The sequence below is a fragment of the Apium graveolens genome, chromosome 9, assembly GCF_009905375.1.
Source record: "Apium graveolens cultivar Ventura chromosome 9, ASM990537v1, whole genome shotgun sequence".
Classification (NCBI taxonomy): Eukaryota; Viridiplantae; Streptophyta; class Magnoliopsida; order Apiales; family Apiaceae; genus Apium; species Apium graveolens.
Window position 1 is genome coordinate 138,802,096 of NC_133655.1, and position 15,147 is coordinate 138,817,242.

At 36.7% G+C, this 15,147-nt stretch overlaps 1 protein-coding gene across 1 annotated transcript; it reads right to left on the bottom strand.

The window, feature by feature from the left end:
- Positions 1-7,466: 7,466 nt before the first annotated feature.
- Positions 7,467-13,853, bottom strand: LOC141685624 (uncharacterized). Its single transcript, XM_074490719.1, has 16 exons — positions 13,787-13,853; positions 13,071-13,163; positions 12,846-12,950; positions 12,542-12,739; positions 12,381-12,446; positions 12,003-12,263; positions 11,361-11,909; positions 10,796-11,254; positions 10,458-10,596; positions 10,239-10,376; positions 9,361-10,151; positions 8,983-9,246; positions 8,414-8,899; positions 8,003-8,305; positions 7,730-7,917; positions 7,467-7,526 (listed from the first exon to the last, which is right to left on the bottom strand). The coding sequence occupies exons 1-16, from the start codon at positions 13,851-13,853 to the stop codon at positions 7,467-7,469; spliced, it is 4,167 nt and encodes a 1,388-aa protein (XP_074346820.1).
- Between the last annotated feature and the right edge of the window lie 1,294 nt (positions 13,854-15,147).

Genomic DNA, 15,147 nt, shown 5'->3' on the forward strand with positions numbered 1-15,147 from the left:
GAGTTTGTTGGTTGGCTTTTTGGATTGGGAAAGTGATAATTTAGCGGAAATGCTGCCCGTTTTTTTCTAAGATTTTACAATGCCTTATAGCAAGTTCCTTTCTTTTACAGGATTAAATGGATGGACGACAACTTATCCACCCGGGACCAATTGATGGGGATTTACTTAACCAACAGAACAGACATCGTTCACAGTTTGTGTGGGATGGCATGGTACACCTCATTTTCCCAATATCCGTTACAATTTACTTGTTGCGTATTTCAAATGCATAATTAGACATTTACTTGCAGGGTACTGATGATCATTTACGGCTACGTTCGAATTTCAAAACATACTGGGATTGTATTGAGGTGAACCTCCTACCACAACGTATCCACGATGCCGTAAGAGAAGCTGGTTTCATGGGTGTTCTGCTAACCGGGAGTATGAGACATGATGCTGGCCTCATCTCCGCATTTCTTGATGGCTGGCATCCGGAGACTCATACTTTCCATCTCCGTTTTGGGGAGGCCACTGTGACATTGGAGGATGTTTACTACATTTTGGGCCTACGCAGTGTCGGACGTCCAGTGTTACCTATTGGAGGGGATGTAGGTGCATCTTTACTCCATGATCTTCTTGGTGTTGCCCTAGATCCAGAGCTAGATATGGATGTCATAAAGAAGGGTGAAATTAAGATCAGTTGGTTGGTTCGTCAATTTGGTGATTATTCATGTTTTCACTCTTCTGCTGGTGATGACTACGAGCGTGAGCTCCTGTACCACACGCGTGCGCACTTGTTTCTGCTCATTGGCTCTACTGTGCCGAATTACAGTGATTACTGCATGCCTTTGAACCTCCTCCCATTTGTTCGACACGTGGAACACATCAGTACTTACAGCTGGGGCAGTGCATGTCTGGCTTATCTTTACCGACGGTTATGTTCTGCCAGTATTGGATATAAGACGAAGCTTTGTGGTTCCATGACTTTATTACAGGTACATATCCACACTACAACCTTCATGCATACTATTATATATATGATCCATGTTTGATACTTAATATTATATGTGTGCAGGTTTGGATCTATGAGCATTGTACAACCTTAGCTCCGATGCAGCGAAACGTTTATTTGATACAACATCCCCGTGCTCTGAGGTATGCTACATTCTGACTACTTCGTTTGATGTTGACAAATGTTGCAACCATGTCGTTAACACAATACATTTGCTATAGGTGGATGGTCCCATTGAATGTTATGACTGTGCAGACACATTCGTTGCGCGGGATTCGCTATGACCTAGATACCATGTCGGCGGATTCCTTCAGGTGGAGGCCCTACGAGGATTGCGCGGATGAGGCACGAGACATCCCTGCACTTGAGCTTTCACTTATGAGTGCACCTTCTCCCCTTTTTTACTTGACATGGGTGGAGTGGTGCTACACCGATAGGGTCACTAGACAGTTTGGCTACTTGAAGCAGGTCCCTACCAACTCTCCGCTCTGAGGCCATGATTCTTTCCATAGGGGTCAAAGAGGATGGCCTTTGCAGTTCGATATGGTGCGTGAGCTGTGGGACTCACGCCACAGTGTGGTGCTTCAGCCACTAGCTTACAGGCGCACTCGGAGACTTACGTGCGTAATTCAGTATCCTCAGTGGTTCGATAGAGTCACAAGGCGTTTCATGATCAACCCCAGGATGTGGAGGGGCCAACAAGGCTTCCAGGGGTCGTAGGGATACCTACCCGTGGCTGTAAGATTTATATTCTCAAGTCAAGTACCTCCGTTTTTTCCTTATATGAGTTTATGTTCACACTTTTACATGTTGTCAATGCAGGCTGAGGGCTTGTCCGCTGCCTACCACCAGATTCGGGGTTCGGGCGTGGCTGAGGATGATGCTACTGTGGATGAGGCACTTCAGGGTTTATATGGCACATTAGATGCCATAGGATTCACTTCTCTTTTACAGAGGCCCCCGCATCCACCTCCTGCTATCCCACGTACTAGCGGTGCTCATGCACGTAGGCCACGTACCGCTTCTCTTCATGTTCCAGTAGCTCCTTTGGATGGTTGGGAGCCTTGGCCTCGCCCATCAGTTGGTGAGGGTTCTTCTGTATACACCTCGTCTGCATCAGGTTGGGAGCAAAGTTCCCCGGGACATACTGAGCCTACCTGGGACCACTACGTTTAGGCAGAGGGATCCTCTCATATGTCTACTTGGGGTCGTAGTTCCCAACTCCATGATGCAGCGGGCTCCTCGTGGGGGCAGATATCTCAGAGCCATACTGCTGCTACATCTACTTTTGGCCACAGTACTCAGAGCCCTTATTTCGGCACATCTACTATGTGCCACACTTCTGAGAGCCCTTATGTTGTTCCTAGTGCTTGGGCTGCTGGATCCACTTGGGGCCATGCTACTCAGAGTGATTTTCCACAGACTACATATAGTTTTCCACCCGAGACAAGTGGTTCGGGATTTTCTTTTCAGACCCCGACTAGGGGGTTCGACCCGTGGTTGGTACATGACACCTCCGCACAGAGTTTCGAGCAGGGGCGTCAGGTGCATACACCCCATCACATGTAGGAGGAAGATATGGGGGATGACAGTGATGAGCAGGATGACGCTGGTGAGGAAGCGGATACTCATGTGCAAGTGAGGTAGCAGCCCCGTAAAGCAGTATAAGGGAAAGGGAGGCTATGCCACACCGGCGGGAGGTTCTGTGGCTGATCAGTACTATTGCTCATGTTCCCAGCATTCTCATCTTTATTATGCCATGTTTTTAGTTTGTATACAGTTTAGACTTTACTTTATTAATTATGGTTACTTTCGGACTTGTTGTATTTTATTATGCCACGATCAAGTCAGTTATGTTCCCGGTATTAGTATTCAAAATGCTTTCTAAACTTAGACAATTTAAAACTTGAGCCAAATGAAATTAATGTTACAAGGGAACCATTGGAAAACTAAAATGATACATCAATAATAATTCAGCCACGCAATGGCAGTAATTGAATGACAGTAAAGCTACATTGAATGATACATCAATAATAATTCAGACACGCAATGATAGATTGCTATAATGTTACTGTAAAGCTACATTGAATGACAGTAATACATTATACAACCCACTGATAAAAGTAATTCAGACACACAATGGACTAATAATGACAATCTCACTATAACGAGTACTCTTTTCAATCTTTATTCACGCTCTATAGTTGGTACACAATAACATTAAATTTTTCCTACTTTCACTACAACGAGTAGTCATTTCAGAATAATTGAAGATAATTGTATGTGAAAATATGACAACTGACTTTCTTCATGAAAGGCAGTATGGAAAACAGCAATGAAAACTCAAATCACATATTTGCAAATTAATTGTTGGTTACTGTTGCTGATAAGATTTCAGTGGTTATTGGATAATATTTTAAAATTATATTTGTTGGGGAGTTTACTGTAAGCATGCAAAATAACCTTTACGTTGTACCACTACAAGGCTCATTTTGCCCTATAAATACATCATACTTCATAACTTTAAACCATATGTTCAAACTGTAGGCATCTTATTACACATAAAATGGATAAGGGCAAAGGGTATGCAACGCCTACAAATGTTAAGAGAGGTATGCGTCAACTAAGTTTAGCTGAATCCGTTGAACGTGGAAGGAAAAAGAAAGCATCCAAAACCACGAAGAAATCGTATGGTAAGGTTAATCAGAAAATATTGGACGAAATAAAAGCTGATAAAATGAAGATTGAAAGGGCCTATAACGATATGTCCCAAACAGAGGAGAAACGTATCCGTCAGGTGGATGAGGTTTACAAAAAATATGACATAATGGAAATCAACCTTATCGAACAAGACGATAACTTCATAGCAAGGTACGTTGTGGCTCATCAGCAACACCTACAGATGGAGGCTGAGGATGAAGAGTCTGGTGAAGAGTCTGATGAATATGCCGTTAACCTTGCTGATTTTTAGCAAATAATGTAATTTCTTTGCCTCATTGTAATAGATTTTTCCCTCAAATATCTTCTTCTTGTCCATCACTGAATTAAACACCCCATTTGCGAATCTCCTCGGAATTAATATAAGTTGAAACAAGTACTGTGTGCTTTTCAAATGTATTGCACATTTAATAATTCAGAACTTTAGTCACGTGCAAATGTTTTAAATGATTTGACAACTCAAACTATTAAATTCACCTTCATCATTATTGCCCCAGTTCAAAGTTTAAAGTTTTACCAGTTCATTTTTTTGACTATAAATATCTGCGAATCTATAAGTCATCATCTCCATTTCACCCCTCTCTAGTTTAACATTCTCCACATTTTTAGATTCATACACTGAGGTCATGAACAAGGGCAAGGGACGAGCAAGGTCGGAAATGCGTAACAACGGGGAAGTTAATTGGTATAAATGGACCGAATCTCAGGCACCTACTGATTCTCACAGAGCAAAAATCAGTGAGGTCAAGCAATTTGTCCGAAGAATGCGAGCTACACGGGCTGCACAAGGATTCGCGTCCGTGACAATGAACAGTTTCTTGGGTACGGGGAAATGCACTTCGACTTTATGAAATCATCGATCCGGTACGAAGATAACATTATTAAGAATTTCAACACTGGTAACATTTCAAAGGAAGAACATGATTATGAATTAAAAGAAATGTCTCAATACTACCACTTTATGGAGGACGAGCTTGAGATGAGGAAAAGGGAGGCCGAGGATGTACTCGCAAGGTGTAGGAGTGAAAAGATACATGAAGAGGAACAACATTGGGATAATAAATATGCTAAGTATATTGTCAAACTTGGGGATTTTTCTCAAGGACACGATGATGCTGGTATGGCTACAAATATCTGTTATACTCGTCCCGACCCCGACCTGTGGCCACCGCGTCAAACTCGGTCGAGTAGGCACGCATCGACCCACAAAAATGGGGAGGGAGGTCATAAGCATACCTCCCATCACATTTAAGGGGATGACGAAGAAAATGATGAGAAAGCTAACGAGATTGAAGATCAAGATTTTGATCATTACGTAGTTAATCTTGCGGATGACTAAAGAATTTGAGAGTTCTTTCATTATTCCTTTTTCAGTTGCAATGTACTTCCTACTTTATCATTTTCATTATCCCACTTTCCGTTACAACGTACTTTTAAATTCATGTTCCCACATGACACCCTTTCTCCAGTTTCAAATTAAAATCTAAAATGTAACATATACAAATTTTTTGCCAATTACGCCCAAACATGCCCCCGCTTACAATTAAGCACTCGCCGCTCAATACACCATTTTCGAAGCTACAAAAGTGTTAGTAATATTAGTTTTTAATAAAAAAACTCCAAATATTTATTTATTATTTAATCATATAGACTCCAAATGTTTTTACATACCTACAAAACAATAGAAAAATGGACCTAAACAAATTTCGGGTTATTTAAATATGTAGTGCACAAATTTGCCATCCCATGACAATTACGCACTCGCCGCTCAAGACACCATTTTCGAAGCTACAAAAGTGTTGGTCATATAAATTTTTAATTCAAAATTAAAATTTTCCCAAAATATAGGTTTACATTACAACACAACAAAAAAATTTGGATCCGAAAAAAACTACGGTTATTTACATACGCACGTGCCAAAACATGCACTCACCTAAAAATTATACACTCACATTTCACGACACCCTTTTTGGAGCTACAAAATTCATATTTAGACGGTTTTTTATTTAAATTAAAAAATACACACATAAATTAGGTTTATATTACAAGCCAACAAAAGAAAAAATTTAATGAAAACATTTTCCATTTATTTAATATCGGAGTCCAAAAATAGTCCTTCACCTTATTTTATTTCGTTCAAAAACACACTAACACAACTTCATCACGGGAAAAAGAGAAAAAGAAAGAAAAAAAATATTAAAATGACCCCAGAACGCCACTTGTTCTGGGTGTCAGTTGGAGAATCCCACAAGTACAGGCGTTCTGTACCATAAATGGAATTTTTTGAACAGATGTACCAAAAAAATGATTTCTCCATTCTAATATACCAAAAAAGGGATGGAGCCATGATTCTGCCTAAATTGTAATCTGATGTGGGGATTCATGATCCTGCCTAAATTCTAATCTGATTGATGGCCATTATTGTGAAAGGTGGCGTTGATTTCGAGAGAGAATGACATTTTGTATTCATTAATTTTGGTCTAAAATTAATACTTCATTTGTCTCTGAATATTTTTCATATTTATGTTAAACACGTTATCAATACACACTTTTAATTATTAATATCTTTAATTTTGTATTAGTACTAAATATAAAAATTTCATTATATTAAAATACTCATAAATACGAATCCAACATGATAACTCGTGACTATATTTGATCTTAAGATAACTCGTGACTATATTTGATCTTATAAATTAGAGGTAAATTAGTAGTCAATAGAATAGTGTAAAAAGTCAAAACAGAAAATGTTTTTTGGGATGGAGTGAGTATTATATACATTATCTATTTTCTTTGCATCCTTTTATTTTGAAACCCTATACAAAAAATATGCATTTTCCCTAATTTCTTTTATTGAGCAGGGTAAAAATAGAAATTTCAGCTTGAAAAATTAATTAACATATATTTTATATGTTCTAAATTGTGTTAAAAATTAAATTTAACATATATTTTATATTTTATATTTTTTATGTCATACTAGTAATTTCAAATTCAGTTTTTATTACATGGTATTAATTTCAAAAATTTATAATCCACTAAAATTAATTTTTACAATATAAATTTAAATATTAAATTTAAACATATATTAAATTTTAATATTAAATCAGTTTCGTCAATTTTTTAATTATGTGACGTTATTATTATTTTAGGGTGTGTTTAAGGGAAAGAATTTATTATTACTAGTATTTATGCCCGCTACGCATGGGTTTTAAATTGTAAATATGTTATAATGAAGATTTAGTTGTCTTGTTTCGATTGTTCCGTATTTTGTATTTGTTTTTTTTTATTTTTAAATTAATTGTCTAGCTTACTACATAAATAAATTTTGTTTATTATAATTTGAACCTTTTTTACGAAGTGATCTTTATATCTATTGACCCTATAATTTATTTTCTGACTTGTCCGAATTATTTTGGTTATTACTTCTACTCAACTATTAATATTGCATTATATTGTGTTACTTTTTGGTTTTGGTTAGTTACTTTTAATGGTGGTGGATGGAAATTCATAACATTACTTGGTGCAGAGGAGCCTATTGTTGATGAAATAGTATGTGTATCATTTTGTTGTTGTTTCTTAATTTACTATAACGGAGTAGCTAATGATTTTTGCTTCACTGCTACAACTTATTGACATTTGTCCATTTACATATTAGGATCCACCAAAATCCTTTCTCGACCACTGTTCTGCTAAGCTAATCAAGTCAAATTATTAGCTAGAAAAAACATAAAATTTAACACGCTTTGCTTTAATGTCATAAATGTATTCCAAAAATGTATTCGTGGGCAGCACCATAAAGTTCTCCAACATATAACTAACAAAATGTAGTGAAACAACTACTTCAGTACTAACAATTATGCTTATATCCCGAAAAAATCTGGCTACCAGGAAATCTAATTACAGGGAAAATAATAGAAAATCTCTCTATAGACTATATTCTGAGTTAAATTTGTTGCACAACCATCCTCGCCATCTATAAAAAATTCTCAAGCCTTTTGGAGATGTTACTCTACTAACAGCCACATAGAATTGTCCATGTGTAAAAACTGATTTGGGCAAAAACAGACCAACTCTCTGCAGCGACTGGCCCTTGGCTTTGTTAATGGTCATTGAGTAGCAGTTTTGTAAAGGCATCTGCTTTCCGTAACAATTTGAAGGGTAATTTGGATTCTGTTGGGAACAATTCCATTCTAGGAATGAAATGTCTGGTACCAACAAATACACCACAAATAACTTTGCACTAAACACAATTTTTCAGGCATTTCGTCACAATCATACGCGTCCCATTACAAAGACCCAGTGTCTGATTTAGGTTCCTCATGAGCATTACAGCAACACCAACCTTAAGTTTAGGTTCATGTAGAGGTAGACCTGGAATGTTAATTGAATTGAGATATTCAGGCGGAAAAGCAAAGTTAAGATCAGTTGCAGTACCGCCAAAATCTTCAGCCTTGTCCACACTGAAATATGTACAGGACTCTCCAGGGATAGTGTCAACAATAACTGCATTTAGGTGACCAACAATATGATTTGTTGGTGTCAAAATAGCTCGCTCACTCAAATATTGGGGGCACTGGTACTTGTTAGCAAAATCTGGATATGTCTATTCAATCATGTTTTCAACAGTATTTGGAGACTCAGGATCATAAAAATCAGATGGAATTAAAATATCGTCCTCATCTAAATCTGGGAAATCAACACCTGCAACTGTAATCTTTCCATCACCAATTTTTAATACCCATTCAACAAAAATTCTTAAAAGTTCACACTCTCTTTCGTCTTGACCCTGCTTAAGCCTCATATTCTGTTTGAGAATAAAAATCTTCGCTCTAGACCATAACCTTGACCTTGTAATACATGCAACAACAATATCACCACGTGAACCCAAAGTAATAACTCGTAAAATCTGCCTGAAATCTCCACCTAGTAGGATTGTTATACCACCAAAAGGCATTTGACCTCTTTCAAGGCTGACAGATTTCATAATATCTCTGAGTGAACGATCTAGACACTCAAATGCATGACGGTGTTTCATTGGTGCCTCGTTCCAAATAATAAGACTTGTGCATTTTATCAACTCTGGTATATTAGACTTTTGAGCAATTCCACATGAAGATTTTTTGTCCAATATAATTGGTATTTTGAAGCGTGAGTGAGCAGTTCTTCCGCCAGGCACTAGAGTTGCATCTATTCTCGATGATGTAACAGGAAGAACAATCTTACCTTAGGATCTTAGTTTATATATTAAAGTCTTCCAAATATACGTCTACCGCATCCTCCACTGTCGTAAACAAAAAATAATCCACCAGCATTACTTTGTACAGCATTCGTTATTGCATTGTACACAACAAGTTGTTCGTCATTGCAATGCTCGTACAACTTAGTAAATTCTTCCTCCATCTCAGTAATATTGAAACTGAGTTCATCAATAATCAAATTATCTGAACCAGATTGTAGAAACTCGGATGGGGGTTGCGGCATCTGGCTGAATTGCTTCAATGACTTCCCGATAGACCTCAACAATTTATCAATTTCTGCATGACACAATTGCAAAGTTATACAACTATTAACTTGTACAAAACATAATCACATAGGTGTGGTTAACATGTAAAACTTGTAAATACATTGGTAAGGTAGAATTCTCTAACCTGCCAACACGTAAAACTGAAGATGCTGGTCAGGAAAAATACGATCACTATTTCCTGATAACTTGCGTTGCTTCATGATAATATCGTCGCCCATATGTTTCCAATGTGTGTTCCATAAATTTCCAAGATCTGTTACTTGAAAATTTTTCATAATTTGTACAAAAAGCTCACGAATTTGAGGAGGAAAACCGCATTTTGAACGTTCTTCTAGCACTTCGTTCCATTCATTGTCTTCAGCTAGAAAACCACGTTTAAGGCATGCCTCTTTGAATGTGTTGTAAAGCACCCCATCAACAGTTTTTAGAAAATTAAACGAAGTTGGACCGCGAACCTTGGACAATAACAAACGCAGGTACCAAATTTCACCCGAACTGTGATGAGTGTATAATAGTCTGCCAATATGTGTTCCTCTTTTTTGTACAGTCCACACACTGTCCGTGTCATTCGAAACATAATACTTTGGAATTTCATCGTAAGTGTAGCACCTGGCAGTCTGATCATCAACATTGAGTTTGAAAAATGCTTCCAGTTGACTTCTTTTGAATTTCTCCCTTTGCAAAACTTTCTGCAGCTCCTCGTTCTCCCGAAATGTACAATTACGCTTACCAGTCAAATGAAATAATGGGCGAAGAACGGAAATGGATCGATAGTGTATATCAAATCCAAAGATACGATGAGCAGCCTCTGCACCACATATGTACCTACCATCGAAATAAGCTTTAATCTCGTCGACAGGTAGTTTATGTTCAGGGTCCTCTTCATTGTTCTTTTTAGATAATTCAACTATCGCCCTATCATGACCTTTAAGTCAGTATTTGAATAAATACTTCAGACTCTGTGCATGACAGCAGATTTCTACATTCAAGTGACACTGGTACTTTACCAAGAGATCACGGTTGTAGGGCACAACATACTGGTTGTCGAGCTCAGCATTTCCCTTCTTCACAGTAATGTTGCTTCTGCGACGCTTGTATACAGGGAATCCATAACTGTCAAATGTAGTTCGCGCACAGTACCTGTACATTTCTTAAATTATGAACACATTCACCAATAAGGGCAAAAGATCAAAATAATACGGTTGAAAGTTCATTTCTTACTTTTTGGGGAAGTGTTTGGTGTATTTCATATTCTTCATGCATGGAGATCTTGTGTTCTCCAATCCACAGGGCTCGTGAATCATAAAGGAAGAAACTGCAGCATAGCCAATGGGATCCTTGATAGGATCAGGAATCTCAGCTGAAACAAATTTATCTACATTGGAATTAAACTTCTTCTTTGAATCATGACTCGACTATATGAGCATATGCACATGAGGAAGGCCACGTTTGTGAAACTCCACCACATACATAACTGAAAACATATGAAATAAACATATTCAGAACAATATTTAAATGAGGTGAAATAAATAGTTCATTTTGCATATAATATGGCTTACTTCCAACACACTCGCCAAAATACGCTTTTTTCTTGATATCCTCTACAATCTGTTCAAGTTTCATCTTGAACACGCGAGCTATTATATCAGGAGAGTCCTGAGCAGAGCAACCTGGACTGTGTTTCATCATCTCCAAAATCTCATCCCAAAGCGGATCTGTGGTCATTGTAAGGAAAATATCAGGATGACCAATATGCCGACAAACCGCAAGAGCGTCTTGGAAATTTTGTTGCATATACCTTTTTGACCCAAGAAAGCTGGCAGGAAGTATGAAACCTTTTCCAATGTTAGTTGTATCAAATTCCCCACTTCTGATAATTTTGGCAATATTATCATAAAGATCATTGCGTAGAACTTTCTGGTGAGTACGGAACCACCATAAGCGCGCTTGCTCAATGGCTGAGAAGGCATCAACAATATATTGTTGAAACAATCTGCCACCAAGCCTAGGGGTATTCCCTGTTGGAAAAAGAAACAGAATTCATTCAGCAACAATCTATTTTCAAATTATGTTCCTAATACAGAGAGAAGAGTAATTTAACACCAATTGAGAAGGATGCAATACCTTCATGATGCCTGATTTGTAACTTGTAGGCATAAAACTCCTTCATTGTCACTCTTTTTCGCTTTTTACCGCCATTGTTTTTAGTCTGAATATAAGGGATGTCATCATGATAACCATCCTCTCCATTAGGAAAAAGAAGAGGATATTGCAAGGCCATTAGTTTGGGATGTATGTCAGATATACGTTCAATACCATCACTTTTGATCTCAATTATTATATCCCTTTCACCACATGTATCTTCTAAATATCCAACCATGATTGCACCAACTTCATTTAACGGCCCTATGAAATTTTCCCGACCAGTTACAGGCCTACAAACTTTCATCACAATCTTCAAATCTTGTACTGGTTGTTCTTTGAAACGATCACGGGCCATGCAGAAGCATTTGACCAATTCATTTGTGTCATCCAACATACGCAACAAACCTTCGATAACTTCAGCATCTACCGTCTCACCATTAACTACATTTACCCACCGCATTCTGTTTTCCACCTCATGCTCCGTATCATAGATATACAATTGACAAAACTTTGGATCATCACCATCATCTGGTATAAGAGAACCAAAGACATGATGGTTCTATCCATTTAGGCGATAAACATACGGGGACGATCCATTGTTAACAGAATGGTCAACTTTACCTCCCATGGAAGAGAATGCAAACATTGCATTGTAGATCCTAATCAAACGTCGGAACTTGTTTCTTTTTTTGGGGTCATTATACAACTGCATCATATACTCGGGTGTTGGAGGTGTTGCTGGTAATTTTATTTGGCCCTTCCCACAACATATAGAAAATTCATACACACCCTTCTTCACATTCTTATTGACCTTCTCTTCTTTCCACATTATGGCTCCACATTTCAGACATTTCTCAGAAGGAGCCCCCAAACTGCAGTAACCTGAGGAGATGACAAACACCCATCGAATGAAATTACTTGTCACCATTACTAAATCTAAAAAATTCACAAATAAGGACACCAAGTTTGGACACCAAGTTCTCATTTTATAACACATACCTTCTGTTGTATGAGTAACTTCATGTGGGAATATAACTTCTTCCTCATCACTATCATTTCCAAGAGCTATAAAAAAGCATAATGAGTAGCATCAGCAAAGTTTAAAAAGGATCTAAAAAATGGAAATTGAAGAGGACAATTTGAAAGGAGAACCAACATACCAGATTCGAAACACAATTCGACGTCTACCAACAATTCAAACATCTCAGCAGCATTCTCTTGTTCATGAGTTGAGACCTCTGCACTAAATGCATCTTTACCAAATAAATCAGCAGCTGACTCTTTTATTCTGCTCGGTTTAATCTTTATCTGTTTCTTATTGATAGGTACAGTGGAGGTGATACATGATTGAGCAGTACCTTTCAAGTAAACAAATCATATCATATTATAAATTTATCTTATTCTGCCTGGTAAAACAACATCGAAAGGTACATAAATATGTATTTCAAGGAACAAATTATTCACCTAAAACTGGACCTTTAGGTCGTCCTCCTTGGCTGGATAGGGTTGTGATGTTGTTTTCATTGATTGATCTATTTCGAAAATTGGAAGCCTTATTCGAGCTACGACCTAAAACAACAATAACATTACATAAAGTACACAATCACAAAGGGGGACTGCACAATATGCTTAAAAATTCTACATAAACAAAACAAATGAGTTCTTTCAATTAACAGCAGCCATACCGACCTTGATTTAGGTTGTTTGATATGTCTGTGAAAGGTTCTCTACAGGTAGAAGTTGAGTTTGGAGAGCTACTTTGCAGAACATCATCAGTAACACCTAAAGAGTTTAAACAAAAATCAGAGTTTGCAAAAATTATAACACTAACCAAATATTCTTCACACCCAAAATTTTTCACAAACCCTATGCCAAATCAACAATGAAGAACAAAAACTATTTAATGAAAACAAACATACCCGTTGAAGGAAATGGAGATTAGTATCTAGACATAGCAGAAAAAGGATGCAGAGAGTTTTCTTTGTTTAAATCATCCTTCGTTGCTCTTCTCTTTTTATTTGGACCTGCAAATTTTGTAGAAGAACATTCAAAACCATCATCAGCTGTAAGTTTCGTAAAAATAATTACAAAAATATGAATTCAACAAAAACTTTACCAAAATCAGATTTAAACGAAAAAAATTATCTAACTTCAAATGATTGTAGTTGGTCTGAAACAGAAAATTTGAAAAATCAGGAAATCATTTAACTACAAAATTGAGTGTAAAAGCACTGTTTCGAATAGAATCATTAAAACTTTAAATGAACCTCTTTCATTTTGCAGATTTGTTTGTGAAGATGAAAATGAGGATGTGAGTGTATGAAAAATAAGGACGAGGATGAGGACTAAAACACAGCTAAGAATTGTTTGTCTGAATTGAATTTGAAATTCAAATTTCAACTTACTCTGATAGGAAAACATTGGATGAAGACCCATGTAAAGCTTGGAGGACTGTTTTATTTCCCCCTCCATTCCCAGACAAACACTGCAGGAGGACAGCGAAGAGATTGGAAAAAGAAACCAAACAGGAAAGAAGACAAAATGGAGGTAGTTCGTTATATAACAAAACTAACCATTTGCAAAAACAGTATCACGTGATGCAGGAAAGGTGTCTTTCTTTTTGGATAGTCAACTTGAAACAATAGTATATAGTCAAAAGTAATGGCATGGAATGTAAATAAGTATGAACTCCTGGGATAGGTTTTGTCATTTAGAAAAATTATGTAGCAACAGGATTTATGATTTAGGGGATAAATATTTTTAGCTTTTTTCCAATTATAACTATAAAATTTATTTACATTTTATATTAAAATTCTTATTTTACCCCTCTTTATTTTAGTTGTAATTATTAAAGTGATACATTTTACATACAAACTGAAAATTAAGGGTTGTAAAATGCAATTTTTGAAAATAGATATATAATATTAAATTTGAAAAAAGTCAGTATCGTCAAAGTGCTAGCTTTTAATATAGTATAGTATACGGTGTTCATATGATTACACTAATAAACTCACGTAATGTTAGAAAACTTTATATGCACAAATAATAACTGATGTATATTAAAATTGCTAGCTTTTTTATGTCCAAAAATTAATGATATAATTTTATTTTTTTAAAAAAGAAAAATTAACAATGTTACTAGTATCCTTACAAGAGATTATGTGAGCAAGTCCGATGAAGCAAAAGTAAAAAAATGAGTTAAATTATAATTATACGTTGGGTAACTTGGGTTTGGTAGTTATCTGATCTCGCAGAGTGATGCTCCTTATTTACAGGCTTCCCTATGCCCATTTAAATGACTAAGAGATCCTTATTTACAGCATGTAGCTAGCCTGGAGTAAAAGGAAATGAAGAAGATTCATGGCCACTTTGTACTATATCTTTCAGCTGTTATCAACAGAATGGTCTGGACAGAAACAATTTATTTTGGGTTCAAATTAATAAATAAAATATAGTCATAAATCATGATCTTTATGTGAAAAAACAAAGAACCAACACATATGAGGGTACTTTCCTCTCAAGAGCTCGGGCTCTTGCGCAAACTATATTTGAATCTACCACTAAAATTGTGGTATTGATACACTTGCCTTTCATTTTTAGTATAGTGCCTGCACATTGACCGTTAATCGTATACACACCGTTAAAGAGTATAGGATCATGTTCGGGCCTTTCTCTATCACTTTAAGGTTTTAGATGAACTGTTTACTTAATATGATATCAAGAGATAGGTTTCGAATGATTTGAGTATCAAATTTAGGGATGATCG

Bases quoted from the DNA above. Each gene is read 5' to 3' on its own strand.
- LOC141685624 (XM_074490719.1), bottom strand. From the start codon at position 13,853: ATGGAGGGGGAAATAAAACAGTCCTCCAAGCTTTACATGGGTCTTCAT. The intron at 10,152-10,238 runs GTACCAGTGTCA...AGGTCATGATAG, and splicing joins AACCGTGATCTCTTGGTAAA to GGCGATAGTTGAATTATCTA. The intron at 7,527-7,729 runs GTTAGTAGAGTA...ACATTTTGTTAG, and splicing joins ATGGACAATTCTATGTGGCT to TTATATGTTGGAGAACTTTA.